This window comes from Oncorhynchus clarkii, chromosome 13 (genome assembly GCF_045791955.1).
Source record: "Oncorhynchus clarkii lewisi isolate Uvic-CL-2024 chromosome 13, UVic_Ocla_1.0, whole genome shotgun sequence".
Taxonomy (NCBI): Eukaryota; Metazoa; Chordata; class Actinopteri; order Salmoniformes; family Salmonidae; genus Oncorhynchus; species Oncorhynchus clarkii.
Genome location: NC_092159.1, coordinates 55,036,593 through 55,054,919, shown reverse-complemented (window position 1 = coordinate 55,054,919; position 18,327 = coordinate 55,036,593). Strand labels below are relative to the sequence as shown.

Sequence of the window (18,327 nt, the reverse complement as noted above, 5' to 3'; positions counted from 1 at the left end):
TTGGTCTTAAATTTAAGTTTAGGGTTAAGGATAGGTTTTCAAATGAGATTTTATGACTTTGTGGCAGTGCCAGTAAGTGACCACTCTGCATAGCTTCCTCCAGAACAAAATACACTAAGCTGTGTAATGAAGACAGTGAGTGTGTCCCAGTTGGCACCATATATAGATATATCATAGGAGGTTGCAACCATGTGTGATAACATTCCACCAATTCCACTCGTCGTTAACACAAGCCCATTCTCCGCAATTAAGGTGCCACCAATCCCCTGTGCTATATGGTACACTGCTTTTGACCAGGGCCCTGCTATAGTAGTGCACTACATATGGAATAGGGTGCCATTTTGAATAAAACAGCAATAGGTAGATATGGTCACTTGAAGAAAAGTGAATATGGGCATTACTGGTATGAACTGTCACTGTACGATGACTATGCTGTGATATACTGAATCAGTTTGTCCTCAACTCTTGAAGGTGAGCGTTGTACTCATGTTGTCCAGTGGGCTGGCCAGAACATTGGTGTGTTACTGGCCTGACAAAATGGACTCCCTGAACAATTCCTATTTTAAGTGATTGTAGCCCAGAGAAGATTCCTAGGAGATTATTGGTTCTCTAAAACTTTCATCATCAAATGGCTCTGAGTGGATTTTTGGACAGCGTACCCCCTCTTCATTCATCAACTAACCGACAATAAAGCATGTAGAAATGGACAGGCTATCAAGATAATGGGAAAATAAAACTTCATAAAAATACAGTACAAATACATGATTAACATTTCTAGTGAATCTTTATTGGTCAATTGCATACAAGGTCCAACTGAAATTTGACTTCTGTTTTTAACCGTGAGCCACCAGTATAGTGGAGGGAAGCCACAAGTGCTCTTGTTTAACCATCATTTGTTGTGTGTGTGTGGGGGGGGGACTAACCGTGCCACCATTAGTCACTTATCCAAATTGGTCCCCCAAATGGCAGCCCATTCTATATTTCTACAGGAAATAGGGTGTCATTTGGGCCCTGAACAAAAGTAGTAGACTATATGGGGAATAGGTGCCATTTGGGACATAGGCAGTCTAAACTAGGCTGAAGCTTATTTGAAAAGAATAGCCAAACACCACCTGGATAGATAAGACTGTTTTATTAGGAGACTGTTACTATAAGAACTTGTTTCTCTGTTGAGCTAGTTAGAACGGTGGACCACCATCACTTCTAAACATCCTCTGGCAATGGTTCGGCGGGCAGTTTATTCAGCACGTCCTTCTTCAGTGGGCCCTGTAGGTCAAAAGTCACAGCAGGGTCAACAGAAGTCCAGTATTAAAGGAACAGGTTCACCCAGACATGGGTCATGTCAGCTGAGAGCGAGGGTAATATCCCAAATGGCACACTATATAGTGCACTACGTTTTACCAGAGCACTATGGGTGCCATTTGGAACGCGTTAGGGAGCAGCACTCCACCTCGTTCCCCATCATGCTCTAGTCCACATCCCTTTAATTCCACATCTCAATTCCCTTTACCTTATTTTTCTGAGCACTATTCAGAATCCAGCTAATACACAGCCAATTACACAATTGTCATAGCATTAGATCACACCAGGGGGTCAAGCAAAATAAAAAAGTTGAAAAAGTATTGATTGTTGAAGATGTTGGAAAGATACAGGGTTTGACAGGAACAGGTATTCCAACAAACACGGGAAAATCTTTCATCACTATTCCTGTACTATCAATGACTAGGACAACAGTCATGCCGTAGTCACTTTCGATACAGGGTGTCCGCCTTCACACAAACGCTTCAGTGCCTCCACCCCAACCTACGCTGTCCCTACATAACCCTACAGCCTTCCCCTTTACTTACCCACACTCCTCCCTCCATCACTAACATGGTGCGTCAGTCCCACTCCTCCCTCCATCACTAACATTGTCCGTCAGTCCCACTCCTCCCTCCATCACTAACATGGTCCGTCAGTCCCATTTCTCCCTCCATCACTAACATGGTCATTCAGTCCTACTCCTACCTCCATCACTAACATGGTCATTCAGTCCCACTCCTCCCTCCATCACTAACATGGTCATTCAGTCCTACTCCTACCTCCATCACTAACATGGTCATTCAGTCCCACTCCTCCCTCCATCACTAACATTGTTCAGTCCCACTCCTCCCTCCATCACTAACATTGTCCGTCAGTCCCATTTCTCCCTCCATCACTAACATTGTCCGTCAGTCCCACTCCTCCCTCCATCACTAACATTGCCCATCAGTCCCACTCCTCCCTCCATCACTAACATTGTCCATCAGTCCCACTCCTCCCTCCCTCACTAACATTGTCTATCAGTCCCACTTCTCCCTCCCTCACTAACATTGTGCGTCAGTCCCACTCCTCCCTCCATCACTAACATTGTCCGTCAGACCCACTCCTCCATCACTAACATGGTCCATCAGTCCCACTCCTCCATCACTAACATTGTCCGTCAGTCCCACTCCCCTCTACAATGATTCAGCTCACTCCCACATCCATCTACAGCCAGCGGGCCCTTCCACCCAGGCCCAAACCCAGCCGGTACCCACCATGAAGGCCCTCTTCTCCTGGGGGGTCTGGAAGTGACCGTAGCCAAACTTGGATGTGGTGTCGATGAACTTGAGGTCGATGGTCTCCTTGGACTTCCGTGATGTGTGCACTAGCATGGACTGTGAGAGAGAAGTACATGACCACACACACGTGGTTAGAGTTCAACACAAGGTCAAATATATCTCATGCTTTTACATCCCCAACTCCTATGGTCATGTTTTCCTCTCTGGCATCAGTGGTTTGATTCCTTCACTATTATTCAGAAATTAAAACATCATACATCATCTGCACAGAGGTAGTTGTCACTAACACATGGGCACTGTACCTTTCTCAGGGTGAGGACACGTTTCTTACAGCCGATCACACAGCCCTTCAGCATCAAGAAGTCATTTTTCACGTCACCATAGTGGGGGAACCCTCCCTACAGACAGACAACAGGAGAGGATGGATGAATAATTACAGGTTAAATGAGTAGTACACCACATTAATGGCCACAACCTGCAATACACTTTATTATAGTGCAAATACTGGCCATATACCCATCTTGCATGTCAGGCCTCTACGTTTGGCTTTACAGTGTGACGTCAGACAAAGCTGGTGTTCAAACGAGAGGATGCATCACTTCATTAAAACCTCCTAAGGATCCACCCCCCCAATTTTCAACTAAAATGATATACCCATATCTAACTGCCTGTAGCTCAGGACCTGAAGCAAGGATATGCATATTCTTGATACCATTTGAAAGGAAACACTGAAGTTTGTGGAAATGTGAAAGGAATGTAGGAGAATATAACAGATCTGGTAAAAGATAATACAAAAAAACAAAACATCTTTGAAATGCAAGAGAAAGGCCATAATGTATTATTCCAGCTGAGGTGGAATTTCAATTTTGGCCACTAGATGGCAGCAGTGCATTTTCAATGTTTTAGGCTGATCCAATGAACCATTGCATTAATGTTCAAAATGTTGTTTCAAGACTGCCCAAATGTGCCTAATTTGTTTATTAATAACTTCAAGTTCAAAACGGTGCACTCTCAAACAGCATGGTATTATTTCACTGTAATAGCTACTGTAAATTGGACAGTGCAGTTAGCTTAACAAGACTTTAAGCTTTCTGCCCATATAAGATGTCTATGCCCTCGGAAATGTTACTTACAACCTCATGCTAATCACATTAGCCTACGTTAGCTCAACAGTCCTGTGGATGGGACACGATCCCGAAGAAGTTTGAACCAACCGTAAGAATTAGAATGGTTACCATGTTATAGCACATAATTTCCAGGCTCAGTACCATGTCAATAACATTATATTACCATGGGCGTGATAGTCTTCTGGGTGGTGTCGTAGTTAGTGGAAGCGTTGTTCTTGATCACTTTGCCATCCTGGACATGGATCCCTTTGCCAATACGGTAGATCTGTAGACCAGAGTAAAACACTGAAACAGCATGATGGTGGTGAACCTCAGTCTAAGCAGTACAGTATGAACCTCTACGTAATTACAGTCACAACAGAACCCAAACTAATTCCAGTTGAATACGCAACTCAAACATCCACACAGATCGTTCAATAACAAAGTATAATATATTTAGAAAACTATTTTACAAAGTAGTCAGTCCCTTTGAGGTCAAAACACCTATTTTTCAAGGAACACTTGGTCAACTGATGAATTTCACATGCCCATCTCATCTAATGAATGTCACATGCCCATCTCATCTAATGAATGTCACATGCCCATCTCATCTAATGAATTTCACATGCCCATCTCATCTAATGAATTTCACATGCCCATCTCATCTAATTTCACATGCCCATCTCAACTAATGAATGTCACATGCCCATCTCATCTAATGAATGTCACATGCCCATCTCATCTAATGAATGTCACATGCCCATCTCAACTAATGAATTTCACATGCCCATCTCAACTAATGAATTTCACATGCCCATCTCAACTAATGAATTTCACATGCCCATCTCAACTAATTAATTTCACATCTCAACTAATGAATTTCACATCTCAACTAATGAATTTCACATCTCAACTAATGAATTTCACATCTCAACTAATGAATTTCACATCTCATCTAATGAATTTCACATGCCCATCTCAACTAATGAATTTCACATGCCCATCTCAACTAATGAATTTCACATGCCCATCTCAACTAATGAATTTCACATCTCAACTAATGAATTTCACATGCCCATCTCAACTAGAGCCTTGGTGCTGCGGACCTTCTTGTTGAGCTCTGTGCGGTGGTGGTAGCCCTTCTGGCCGGCACGGGCGATGGTGTAGCCCACACGGGAAGGGTGCCAGGCTCCGATACAGGCCACCTTACGGAGGCCTTTGTGAGTCTTCCTGGGCAGTTTCTTCACTCCCCAACGACTGGTCACACCTGACAACCAATAGGAAAACCAGTAGGAAATGGGTTACGCCACAGGACCAGCCAATAGAATAGCTGAATAGTAATATACCGTCAGTCAGCAGACATTGACATGCATCTTTTACTAATTAGATTATTATTAGCAAGTAGAAAAACTCTGGGTCTTTGAGCCATTCTGTTAGATCTAGAGATGTCTCAACTTTGGAGATATTATAACCAATGGTACTGCCATGTCATTAATGTCCATATAGATTTCTCCCACTCATTCCCAGGCTGAGTGACAACTCATATGGTCATTCTCAACAACAAAAATCTCTGGCATCAGTGGTTTGATTCCTTCACTATTATTCAGAAATTAAAACATCATACATCATCTGCACAGAGGACATTGTCACGTTTGGTAGCAAGACAGAACAAATGGATGAGTGGGAGATCTGTACCTAGGACTATCTTCTACGGTGACCCTTTTACCTCGACGACCAAGTACCTCAAAACCTCTTACCTTTCATCCCATGACCTTTGGTGACCCCGATGACGTCTATCATCTCGTCCTGGTAGAAGACTGAGGACACAGGGACGGGCTGCTCCAGCTTCTCCTTGACCCAGTCCACCTTCTCGGAGATGGTGCCGCCGTTCAGCTGCACCTCCATGATATGGGCCTTCTTAGCTTTGAGGGGCAGCAGGCGAATCTAGAGAGACACAAATATAAATGTACAGAAGCCAGCAAGATTCACACACACACACACACAACTTTAGTGCCTCCACTCCCATCACTTCCACACAGACTAAATATGATTTATTTTAGGATTCAGTCTGATCCAGGATTAGCTTCCCTTTCCCCAATCCTACCCATTATTGGGGGAAATGTCAAGATCAGCGCCTGGGGCAGGGTTGTCAAACTCAATTTGCCCCGGGAGCCGCAGTCGGTCTACAACGACATCCGGAAGGCAGCACTGAATTTTGTAAAATATTTACTTGCCACCAATTTGCAAAAATGCATCCTCTATCCAGCCCCTCCAATGCTCACTCTGTCTAGCTGTCATTAGGGAGATTATTAACGAGCTAGACAACTTCAAGAAACTATGAATGTAGGTCTATTATTTCTACAGTTTAGATTTGGTTTTAGTCATTTTAAAGCTTTTAAAGTTTGTTTTCCTACACACAAATCTAAAATGATATATACAACATTATTGTTTTATATATCTATACACCCGTGGGCTGTATGTTTGACAGCCCTGGTGTAGAGGCAACTTCACCCTACAGTCCTGTGAGTCATCAGTCAGGTCTCCGATAGCCTCGTCTATTTCTGCGGCCTTGACTCATATGGTCATGTTTTTCTCTCTGGCATCAGTGGTTTGATTCCTTCACTATTATTCAGAAATTAAAACATCATACATCATCTGCAGAAAGAGAAAAAACATCTGCCAAATGTGATAAGAATTATCAAGACCGCTAGAACAGATCTGGAACCAGGCGGATACTCTCACTGGAGACATGATTCACATTGCTCTATCCCCACATCTTACAGTAATCATATCACTGCTTCGACAAACAGACACAATACCCTGAATTCAATCAGTAAGATTGAGTAATGTTTGTTGCCAACACAAACTTTCCTCAAGTGCAGTCGAGGTACTGCTCCTCACAGGAGTATTTTTAAACTGTAATTTGAAACTCCATACTCTAGTACTCCTCTGCATGTGTGCGTGCGAGAGAGAGAAGACATTTGTTCACAACGCGGGCCTTGAGATTAGGGAAGGTTTTCCCCCCTTTCAGTTGCCATGTGACTGGTAGGAGCTGGGTAGGCTATAACTCAGACAGCCGTGCCCGTTCTGAAGGGAGGTCCTTGGGGTGGAGACAGATGAACCCCAGGGATACCACCAGCTGTCACTTACTCACCACAAGCCAATAGAAACTCACTGAGGATAGGAGTGGAGGATTTCTGTTGGATCACATGATTGATAAGAGGGTTCTATGTACCTGAGTGTGGATGAGGACCCGGATGGATGTGCAGTATTTCTTCATGTTATTAAAGTCCTTCTCCAGCTGCTTCTTGCCACTCTCGTCTGTCCACTTCTTGGCATACTTGGTGAATGCCTTCTTCTTGCTCTTGTACCTGGAAGAGTTTACATACAGGGTAGAGATTGAAAAATAATCTCTTGTCATAGGTTACTTCCTCCTCCTTCTCTGGCATCAGCGGTTTGATTTCAACACTATTATTCAGAAATTAAAACATCAAACATCATCTGCACAGAGGTCAGTCACAGTCTCTACTTCAATGTGCCCCACCAGCTTTTGTAGAATCTGCGCTTGCACTCATCACTGAGGTGCTCGGCGAAGATGGTCTTGAAGGACCTCAGGCCACGGACTGTGTCGATGTACCCAACAACCCCCACCACCATCACAGGCGGAGTCTCGATGATAGTGACGGCCTCCACAGACTCACGTTTGGCTTGCTCTGTTGGGAGAGGAGATATGGGTCAGTTGCCACAAAAATAATAAAGACAAATGGCCTGTGTGTCGCCTACAGGAGGAACGACAAAGTGTCATATCAATGTCAGAGCAGAATAGAGGAAGAAGACTAGGATTGAAAACAGAGCTGGGCTCTATGGTCAATGCCACATGTTTTCTCTCTGGCATCAGCGGTTTGATTCCATCACCATTATTCAGAAATGAAATCATACAGCGTCTTCTCAGAGATCCTTGTCTAGACAGGACAAACAGATCTGGGACCAGGTCTAATTCTCTCATGGCTCTTACTCCTGGTTCACATATACATTGTTCTATCCAAATCTTACATCATCCCACACTGTAAGGCAGACTGTACATACTCAGGCCAGTGCGGTGCACCTCACGCAGGATGTGGGTCATGCCGGCCTTGTAGCCCATGAAGGCGGTGAGGTGGACGGGCTGGCTGGGGTCGTCCTGGGGCCAGCTGCGGGGCTTCCCCCGGTGCTTCTTGCTGCGCTTGCAGGGCAGGAAGCCCATGTGCCCATGGCGGGGCGCGTGGAATTTACGGTGAGACTGGGAGGGAGCGAAACAGATGTTCACGTCAATTAACTTCTGATAATGCTTCAAGGGCTCTAAAACCCCAGGTTATTGCTGGGCTTTACCCTTGATAAAGTTGATTTTGATGTCTATTTTTTACATTTCAGTTGAATTCATATCACCCTTCTCTGAAGTATCAAACATGGGTTACTAGATCTTGGCTCTAAACAGAACTAGAACTAGTAATATAATAACCTACAAGGATTAGTGAAAACAAGTACAATATAAACTAATAACTTATCAATAACATAGAAAACAAAGCACAGGCTGGTCCCAGACTAGACATAACATATTAAATGTAAATCCAAGACACTCCAATATGATACATTTGGTATGGTTACATAATGACAGAGGGCAAACAGGAGGGTGGTTGGTCGGGTTAGGTGTATAACGCCAACGTCTAGCAAACCAACGGTGGCGAGTACAAATCTCACAAACAACTTTTACATTTCAGCTAATTAGCAACTTTTTAACTACCCTGCAACTACTTAACATGTTAGCTAACCCTATTGATATATATTATATTCTTTTTTTGCTCCTTTGCACCCCAGTATCTCTACTTGCACATTCATCTTCTGCACATCTACTATTCCAGTGTTTAATTGCTAAATTGTAATTATTTTGCCACTATGGCCTATTTTTTGCCTTACCTCCCTTATCTTACCTCATTTGCACACATTGTATATAGATTTTTCTATTGTGTTATTGACTGTACGTTTGTTTATTCCATGTGTAACTGTGTTGTTGTTGGCGTCGAACTGCTTTGTTTTCTCTTGGCCAGGTCTCAGTTGTAAATGAGAACTTGTTCTCAACTGGCCTTCCTGGTTAAATAAAGGTGAAATAAAATGTTAATAGAAATAACCCAATTCCTAATATCTTAACCCTTTGCGTATCTAACTTTAGCCACCTAGCTAGAATTCGTAACCTATCATATGTTTTACAATTTAAAATTCACATGTTCCGAATTTGTAACATATTACACGAAATGGGTGATGACAACAAATTAATACCTACCATATGAAATGTAAAATATTACACTAAATGGAGTGTCTCGGAATTTACGTACAGAATAAAATGAAATGCTCGGGGACCAAGTTGAAGAACCAGGGGTAATAGCCCTGAAGAATCCCCAAAATCACCTCCTCCCCATTCGTACCGTCAGTAACCCACACATCCTACGTGTTTATGACAGACGTCCTGTCTGGATTAGCCCGGTGACAAGAACAGGTGTCAGGAAGAGGCCTAATGGCTGCATTCTGACAATGAATGGCCATGTTGTGTGCCCTGTCAACCTCGGAGCTTCAGTAACGGCTGCTCAAGACAAGTGTCTGTGTGCTGAACAGCCTATACACTGACTAATACAGGCAAAGAGACGGTCTTGAGAAATTTAGTGACGATCAAGATTCATTAGCCATCAGAACACATGCAGAGTAATAGTGGAAAATTCATTTTACAGGGATCAACATACCCACACTAGAAATATGCCTTCATAAGCTGACTGAACAGACTAGTCCATTTCTGTGACAGCAAAAAAATTAAGTATATTCTTGCAAATGGACCAATAATGCAAGCATTGTACATTTCTGTAGACGGATTTGAAAGAGATGAAAACCTGGGGAAAAGGTGTTGCATTGAGGTCAATAGATTAATTTCTGTCCACATGAAACAAATCCTTCATTATTCAAACCAAGTTAGTAGCACAACTAATGGGAAATATTTCCTATACAGAATTCATTACAAATTAATAGTTGAGAAACTCAAATAAAGAAAACGTCTCTAAAAAGTAATCGTGACTGCAATGATTCTGAGGTAGCCGAGAAACAACAGCCAAAGTATAAAAGAAATTAGGATATTATCGATGTTGAGGCCATGTGCAAAAAGCACAACGCCATTGCCCTCTTGCACATGGCATACTGAGAAAGAACAGCGAGCACGCAACGTGTTCAACAAGTTGTCTTAATACTCAACAAAACACACCAGAAACTTAAAATCAAACCATACACACATAAACAAACACACAAACAGAGCCCCTGACCAAAGTTAGTAGATTCCAAGGTGCCCTTCAGGTTAGAAATATAGAAAAGACAGCAGGACCACTGACCATGTCTGTGTGTGCCGTCCAGGCAAGGGACAGAAAGAGATAGGAACAAGTGCTGATGTCAGAGTCATACTCAAGATGTTACTCTGTGCAAGGGCTCTAATTTGGTGGCTGGCCCAGTTAAGGAGCCATATTCATTTTCAAACAAGACCAGGGCTGCCAGCACTGGCTCGTGGTGGGCCTCTGGTGGTGGGTCATGTGGTGGGGTGCCCAGACAACTGGCTGCAGACATCTGTGGGGAGAGAGAGACATCTACTGTTTATCTACTGTTACTGTACAAATGCATAACATGATTGGGAGGAGGAATTAGTATATGTAGGCTTAAAGGCTCTTATGAAGATTGAATGCATGACAAGGTTCAAGGGTATTTATTAGTCACTTTTACGAGCTAATAAACATGACATGTTTCCCCAGCGCAAAACACATGATTGTTTTTAAGCTCAAAAGAGCAAAAATATAGGATAATAACAATAGCTATTTAAACCGCTAAATGACTTCATTATTCAATTGTTTTCCTGACAACTATTTACCAATTTTGAGACAGAACTGTCGGTCACCGCAGAGTACAATACGACATATCTAAGGAACGCGCTAGCTACATGCAGTAAAAATATTAATGGAACGCAAAACGTGTGGGACAGAACAAAGGACACATTCTTTGGCCCCAATTCAAAATCTGAGCCAACAAAGTGGATATTGGTCAAAGCCGTCATAATTTGTGTGTTCCAACAGGTAACTAAAATCCGGGTCTGATATAATTGACTATTTTCGCTGCATAATATTTAAAGTTCTCCTTCTCTTGGTTAGAAAATAATTCGGCTAAATGCTAACCCCAGTTCTTAGAAACTGGTAGCATAGCTAACGTTAGTAATATAGAAATAGTTTTTTTGGTGACGATATTACTCCCATTTTTACCCAAACATGAGTGTCAAATACACAAAAATAGTCTTAATGTAGGCTAATTTGGATTGGCGGCAACGAGGAGATTCTGGATCTAGCTAAAATTATCACCCCCACGTGGCACATGCGTAGCGTTTTCATGGCATTTCTATTGTTTTAGTCGAACTCTTTACTACTTTAGATAGCTAACTAACTACCTGATCTAGTCACGGGAAAATACCTCCATTTGATAATCGTAACACTTCTCATTAATAGTTTCATTAATACAACTTACTGTAACAACTCATTCTCTTCAGCTCACCAACCTCAACTAGATTTGCGCACACTGATGACTTTCTGGACGTTTTTTCGTAATTTGATGTTTTATATGCCACCTTGTGGACTGGAAGTTCATTGAATTAGAACACACCAGAGATCAGTATATAATGACGAGATCCCAAAGGCGGGAAGGCAGACGCCAAGTTTAGGTCCAAAACAAACCCATAGAAACGCTTTGGTCTTGTTTTGGACATATTTGGGTTCAGGGTCGCCTCTTCCTCTCTGACCACACATTTTCTCTGCGCTGAACTTTTACCTTCGACCTCTGCTTGAAAAATGAAAGAAATGTAAATGTAATATTCGAGATAAAGGGTGTAAATAAAATGTATACATCGTTTTTTGGTAATCTTACTGAAATGTTATTTATGTTCACCATATTACATGTTATTCTGACCTCCAACGCCATGTTGTTCCTCCTACGCATGCGCAGAAGCGTAGAAGAGGTCGAATTCAATAAGTTTATTTTTGTTCTTTAACAAAAGACAGCAAAATGCCATCGGACTATGATAAAGATGCGTATCCAGAGCCTCCCCACCAGACTCCCATCGTGGACAAGCAGACGACCCTTCCCAACCCAGCCCTGATTTTGACTAAACTCTTCTATTATTCCGTGGACCTCCCTGTCACCACATTCAGAGGTGAGCTAGCTAGCTAAGCTAACGTTTTGGCAAATATTTTGAACTAACCCATCTGTGGGGTTGCTAACACTAGCTAATGTTGGATATCTAGCGAGATACATGGAGACAGACCATGGCATAAAACATTTATAATGATAGAGGATTTCAAATGACAGATGTGGAGTTCAGAGAAATTGTTTCAGTTAGCTTACTAGATAGGGTTAGCTGTCAAAACTAGCAAGTGTTGCGGTTATGCTTTCTACCTAGCTCGGTAGCTATGTGTGTTGCAGTTTTAGTTTATTCAGGTGTAGTGCATAATGTTGCATGCAGCGCAATGCACTTGACACTAGCTAGATACTACTCATTAAATATCATATTACTATAATTCAGGGTCTAGAAATGCATCCTTCACCTCTTTCCAGTAATATCACTGATCTAACATTGGACTGGAAGTTCCACATAGCTTTCACCAATCCTTTCATGTGAAATCAGTCAGCAATAGGACTCCTTAAGTACTTTGTACCACATGATCAACAAGAAGTAAATGTTGACATGTTCCCCCCATCTCTCAACAGAACTTGTGGAGGGTATCCACTCTGGCAACAAGTACAACTACTACCACCAGAAGTTCCGCCGTGTCCCAGAGCTGACCGAGTGCACAGAGGGAGACTATACCTGTTACTATGAGGCTGAGATGCAGTGGAGGAGAGATCAGTAAGTATTCCTCTTTCAAGCTCGAGGGCCACAGTGCCTCTGGCTTTACTTTCCTCCCAATGAAGGTCGTTAAGTACATAGTCATGGTTTTCCAGTCTGAAATAAAGGATCGTGTGAAAACCAGCAGACACTGTGGTCCTCCAGAAGTTTGACACCCCTCTACACCAACTCTCATCATGAGGAAAAACCCATTGACTGGATTAAATGACAAGACATACTGTAAAAAAAAGTAGACCATCTTATCCAGAGCGACTTAGTTAGTGCATTCATCTTCAAATGGCTAGGTGGGACAACCAGTCATATTAAGTCATTTTCCCTCAAAGTACCTATCAGCAAAGTCCGCTAGTAAGAGGGGGGAAAAGTCAAGTGCAAGTTCACGAAAGGCTTTCCACATCTGTTGTATGAAAAGTCTGAATCTGCATCAATTGGTTACCGGGAAGTTGACCTTACATAGTTTGTCCAAGAGATTAATGTTCTGTGGTCAGATATGATAGGACAGTTACAGGCTGACTACACCGCTCGCTTTGCGTGCGTTGCAAAATAGATTTAGAAATCTGTTATTCAATTATTGCGCCAACGAGTGTCTGCGTTGCCAAGGGCTAAAATAGAAATTCAGTTCTGACGCAGATCAGAAGTCCTGCCTCTCCCATCTCCTCATTGGTTTATAGAAGCAGGTACCCACGTGCCATCTCATCACTGGTTATACCCACGTGGGTGACTGAAAGACGAACGAGGTCTTGCACCTAATTTATGAAAGTTGCCAATTGCAATATAAAGTCAAGAGAAGAAAAAGCCTGGAAGGAAGAGAGATGATTAGAAACGATTCGGTTGACCGTTTTATGTGTGGATTAATTGGCGGAGTAGAGGACCTTGTGCATTTCAGACAAAATAACAACTCAATGTTTATATCCCAGGACAAATTAGCTAGCAAGTGCAAGCTAACTAGCTAAATTGCCATAAATGTTTAATGCTTTTCGACCTATCCCCAAATTAATATAATTGGTTCAGAGTTTGTTTTGATATTTTAACCTGCATTTGGTGTGGGGGGGACAAAATACATTTGTGCACGATGGCGCACGCGCACAGCCGGTTTGGGTTCCGTGTTACCCACTGCTTTTAACCATTCATCGGCTTGTCCTGTTTAGTGAATTCACAACCACCCTACCCTTGTCCCTAACAGCTGTCTGTTGTGTGTGTGTCCCTCCCCCGCCCGTCCAGTAAGGTGGACCAGGAGATTGTGAAGGTGGTCCAGGAGCGTCTGAGGGCCTGCCAGCAGAGGGAGGGTACCAGCTACCATCAGAACTGTTCCAAGGAGCTGCAGCAGTTTGCAGACGTGGCCAAGGCCTACCAGTCACGCTGTAAATACCACTCACTCCAGTCATGCCTCAATTACAATTCAGGGTTGTAAATATGGCAGTAACACTGTTGATAGCATGTTCCATGTTCCAAGAATGACAGCTAGGCCTATGCGTCGCTCGAACCTCCAACCACTGACAGCACCCGTTATTGAGTCTGCAGATGTATGTTTTAATTTCTGAATAATACTGATGGGAAAAAAAACTCATGCCAGAGAGAGAAGATCAACAGACCCAAACCTGGAAAAATGAAGGTTACATATGTAACCACGGTTATGTGAGCTATATGGATCACGCCAATATATTGGTATCACTTCGCAGCGGAGGGATACATCCCAGGTGAGGATTTACAGATTTACTCCCGTGTAACGGCTAGGGTCCGCCCCCATATATAGACCCCATGGCCGTGACATGTTATCTACATAATTTGAGGCCCCTCTAGCACCGTAAAAGATTGGAGTGATCCATATAGCTCACATAACCGTGGTTACATACGTAACCTTCGTTATGTTTCACTATATTGGATCACTCCAATATTTTGGTGTACCAGATTAGTCAGTGCTAGAGGGACCTGGCCAGCCAGCGGCGAAGTCCCAGCGTGGGACCAAGACGCAGGGGCCGTCATTGTGGAAGAGGGGTCCCGGCACATCCCCGGAAGGGGAGGCGACGCCCAGGACCACTGAACCAACCGCAGAGGGAGGTGCCACATTTACCCGATAGTACCTAGCAAAGGTCCACGAGGAAGCCCAGCTGGCCGCAGCACAGATATCAGCGAGGGCACTCCTCGCAGTAGAGCCCAGGACACACCAACACCTCGTGTTGAATGTGCCACCACAGATCCCAGCTAGGCGATATGCTGTCGTAATCGTTTCCTCGATCCAGTGAGAGAGCCTCCGCTTTGATAGCCCAGCCCCCAGGACTCTCGTCATAGCAGACAAGGATCTGGTCTGTTCTCACTGACTGTGTACGCTCCACATAGGCAGCCACAGCATGCCGGAGAGGAGGGTCATAAGCAGACAGGATAAAAGGGATGTTCACATGCCTGTCTGACAGAATCTTCGTGAGGAATGAAGGGTTGGGACGGAGATATATACTCCTCCCCCCGGGGTCCATCCGGTAGCACTCAGAACTTACCGAAAGAGGATGGAGCTCAGCCACCCTCTTCATGAAGTAATCGCTACCAAGAAAGCCACCTTCATAGAGAGGTGTTTCAGGGAAGCAGACTCCAACGTTTCTAAAGGCGGCTTTGCCAAAGCTGCCAAGACCACATCCAGATCCCAACTCGCCATTGAATGGGTCCTAGCTGAACGCAGGGGACAAACCCCCTTCATAAACCTGGAGACCAAAGGCTGGCGCCCCACTGACCTGTCCATCCACCCCACATGACAGGAAGATATAGCAGCCAAATACCCTCTCAGTGTAGAGGCTGTGAAGCCCTCATCCAAGCGAGACTGCAGGTATTGGAGGACATAGTGCACCCCGCATGACTTGGGCCAAACCTCAATACTAGTGCACCAAGAGCAGAACAACCGCCAGTGCAGGTATGCCGCGGTTATAGCAGGCGCCCTAGCGTTCTGCATGGTGTTCATTACACCCTCTTGTAGTCTTAACATGGACCATTGGTGCCGTTTAGTGGCCAATCCCACAGACTGAGGCGGTGCGGCCTCCGATGCCACAGAGTTCCCCGGCCTGAGACAGCAGGTCTGGTCTCGGGAAGTTGCCATGGTGTCCCAGACAACAGCGACAGGAGAAGTCTGGTCCAGTATGGGGCCACCAGAAGCAGATGATGCCCCTGGTCCTGTCCAGCACAGCCTGGATCAGGGGAAACGGGGGGAATGCATAAAGCTCCAGCCCTGGCCAATCGTGAGCCAGAGAATCCAAGCACAGAGGCCCAGGTGGCTCCGACATGGAGTACCACAGGGGGCTGTGCGCATTGTCCAGGGAGGCAAACGGGTCCACCTGCGCCCTCCCGAACTTGTCCCACAGGTGCTGCACCACCTGGGGATGTAGGCTCTAGTCCCAAGGTGGTGGGCCCTCCCTTGTGAGCATATCCTCTGCCACATTCAGGATGCCAGGTACGCTAGGCGTCCCGGAGCCCAGAGAAGGAGCTCCCGTGCCATAAGAGAGGGGCAGTGCGACCTCAGTCCACCCTGATGGTTGATGTAAGCCACCACTGTGGTGTTGTCCGTTCTCACCAGGACATGTCTTCCCTTCAGATGTGGAAGGAAAGACTGCAGGGCCAGCAGTACAGCTCTAGTGTATTGATGGGCCTGCCGCTCCAAGGGTGTAGCCAACAGCCGCTGGCCACCCTGCCCTTAGTCACACCCCCCCAGCCGAATTGGGAGGCGTCTGTGCTGACCAGCTCCCAGCGGCACATCCTTAGCATCTCCACCCCACCTGAGAGAAAGGAGTGACAGTGCAACCTCAGCAATAAAGTGTCGCGGTCATGGGGTCTATATATAGGGGCGGACACGGGAGTAAATCTGTAAATCCTCACCTCGAATGTATCCCTCCGCCGCGTAGTAAACATTTCGAAACTTAAGTCCTGCTGCCCGAATGTTTTTCAATATAAATCATTTCATGACACCTCCAGGGAAGAATTTCCTGCAGTGGAATGCAGAAATGTTAAGGCTGTGAGGCTACTGTTCCATTGCATTGTCAAACTGTTGTCCTTCCTCTGTTGTAGATGGGGATCTGGGAGCCTACGCCAGCTCAAGGAAATGTCTGATGAAGCAGAAAGACAGGATGATGGCGGCCGAGGCAAAAGCTTAAACAATATAACCCCTAATCACTATGTTCCAAGTCTCTCTCCTATGTATGAAATGTAGAGTAAATATGTTTATTGCGAAAAACTAATTGTCCTCATTGTATTGTTTAGCTGTAGTAACAGACAACTTATTTGAATGAGCTGCATTTACCCTTGACTCCAGCAGTTTTTAGCCATCTCCAGAACTCAAACCATTCTTGAATAGGAACTGTTGTGGTCTAGTCCCACTGGGCTGCAAGTACACTGCCACAAGTAGTACTGAATCTCAATGTATTTGATTGATTCTCACTTGATCAAAACGCATTGGGGTCTGAGTGGAAAAGTCTTGAATATTCTAATTTCAAGGGGACACAGAATACAAGAAATCTGACTCATTTGGGATTCATCTTGGTCGAATTCAAGTCCAGCGTTGTGAAATATGCAGCCATGATTAAATCTACATGATAGCACATCTCAGATATTCATAGTTTGATTCTAAAAGAAAGATGGTTTTTCAATTAATTCAAAATGGTTTCAGATTTTTCCATCAAGACCACTGGGCCAGTCACTCTTAAATAGCACCTGAGCCAGCACAAGTGTAACACCTTCCCACTAATGTGATGGCAACTAGCACAGGTGTAACATGCTAATGAGGTGACACCAATCAGCATGCCCTATGTGCTAAAGATGTGCTGATGCTCAACCTTAAATGGAAAAACCAAAGCTTGTAATGAGATGCAGGAGCATTGGTGCTTTTAGCCAGTGCCTTCAGAAAGTATTGATGTGGAATAAGTCGGGAGTATGGTTACAGCCTGAATTTAAACTGGATTAAATGCGTTTCAACCATTTACACGTAGGGCCCCATAATGAAAACAGGTTTTAAAAACCTCTTACATTATTAACACATGGCTAAGTGCTGTATTTATCACAACGCAGTGCCTGGATACAGCCCTTAGCCGTGGTATATTGGATATATACCAAACCTCCCAAGGTGTCTTACTCTTAAACTGGTTACCAACCATGGTATACGCTACAATTTACCACAGCTGTCAGCATTCAGATATAACCAGTTTATAGTACGCTAAAATCCACTTCAGCAGTGAGTCTTTCTGGGTAAGTGCTTTGCACAATATTTGCATTTTTTTTTATTTTTCAAGCCCTGTCAAGTTTATCGATCATTGCTAGATGGCCTTTGTCAAGTCTGGCCAGAGATTTAACTCGGGTCCGTGGGGCGACTCACAATTGGCCTAGCGTCATCCGGGTTAGGGAGGGCTTGGCCAGTAGGTATATCCTTGTCTCATCGCGCACCAGTGACTCCTGTGGCGGGCCGGGCGCAGTGCACACTAACCAAGGTTGCCAGGTGCAGTGTTTCCTCCGACACATTGGTGCGGCTGGCTTCCGGGTTGGATGCGCGCTGTGTTAAGCAGTGCGGCTTGGTTCGGGGTGTGTATCAGAGGACGCATGACTTTCAACCTTCGTCTCTCGAGCCCGTACGGGAGTTGTAGCGATGAGACAAGATAGTAGCTACTACCACAATTGGATACCACGAAATTGGGGAGAAAAAGGGGTAAAAAAACAAAACTTATTA

General features: G+C 44.3%; 2 protein-coding genes and 1 non-coding gene across 3 annotated transcripts; 1 reads left to right on the top strand and 2 right to left on the bottom strand.

Annotated features, from left to right (window-relative positions):
• Nucleotides 1-1,117: 1,117 nt before the first annotated feature.
• On the bottom strand, nt 1,118-11,328 carry LOC139365107 (large ribosomal subunit protein uL3-like). The gene is made up of 11 exons (XM_071102493.1): nt 11,264-11,328; nt 10,093-10,321; nt 7,775-7,967; nt 7,233-7,401; nt 6,924-7,059; nt 5,446-5,632; nt 4,795-4,955; nt 3,873-3,974; nt 2,885-2,980; nt 2,559-2,678; nt 1,118-1,266 (listed from the first exon to the last, which is right to left on the bottom strand). The coding sequence occupies exons 2-11, from the start codon at nt 10,093-10,095 to the stop codon at nt 1,204-1,206; spliced, it is 1,230 nt and encodes a 409-aa protein (XP_070958594.1). The 5' UTR covers nt 10,096-10,321; nt 11,264-11,328; the 3' UTR covers nt 1,118-1,203.
• LOC139365315 (small nucleolar RNA SNORA71) lies at nt 1,637-1,762 on the bottom strand. The gene has a single exon (XR_011626605.1). It is a non-coding gene; the product is annotated as a small nucleolar RNA SNORA71 (small nucleolar RNA).
• Nucleotides 11,329-11,760: 432 nt separating the features above from the next.
• LOC139424055 (NADH dehydrogenase [ubiquinone] 1 beta subcomplex subunit 10-like) lies at nt 11,761-16,988 on the top strand. Its single transcript, XM_071175746.1, has 4 exons — nt 11,761-11,945; nt 12,500-12,638; nt 13,857-13,996; nt 16,680-16,988. The coding sequence occupies exons 1-4, from the start codon at nt 11,798-11,800 to the stop codon at nt 16,763-16,765; spliced, it is 513 nt and encodes a 170-aa protein (XP_071031847.1). The 5' UTR covers nt 11,761-11,797; the 3' UTR covers nt 16,766-16,988.
• Nucleotides 16,989-18,327: the final 1,339 nt, after the last annotated feature.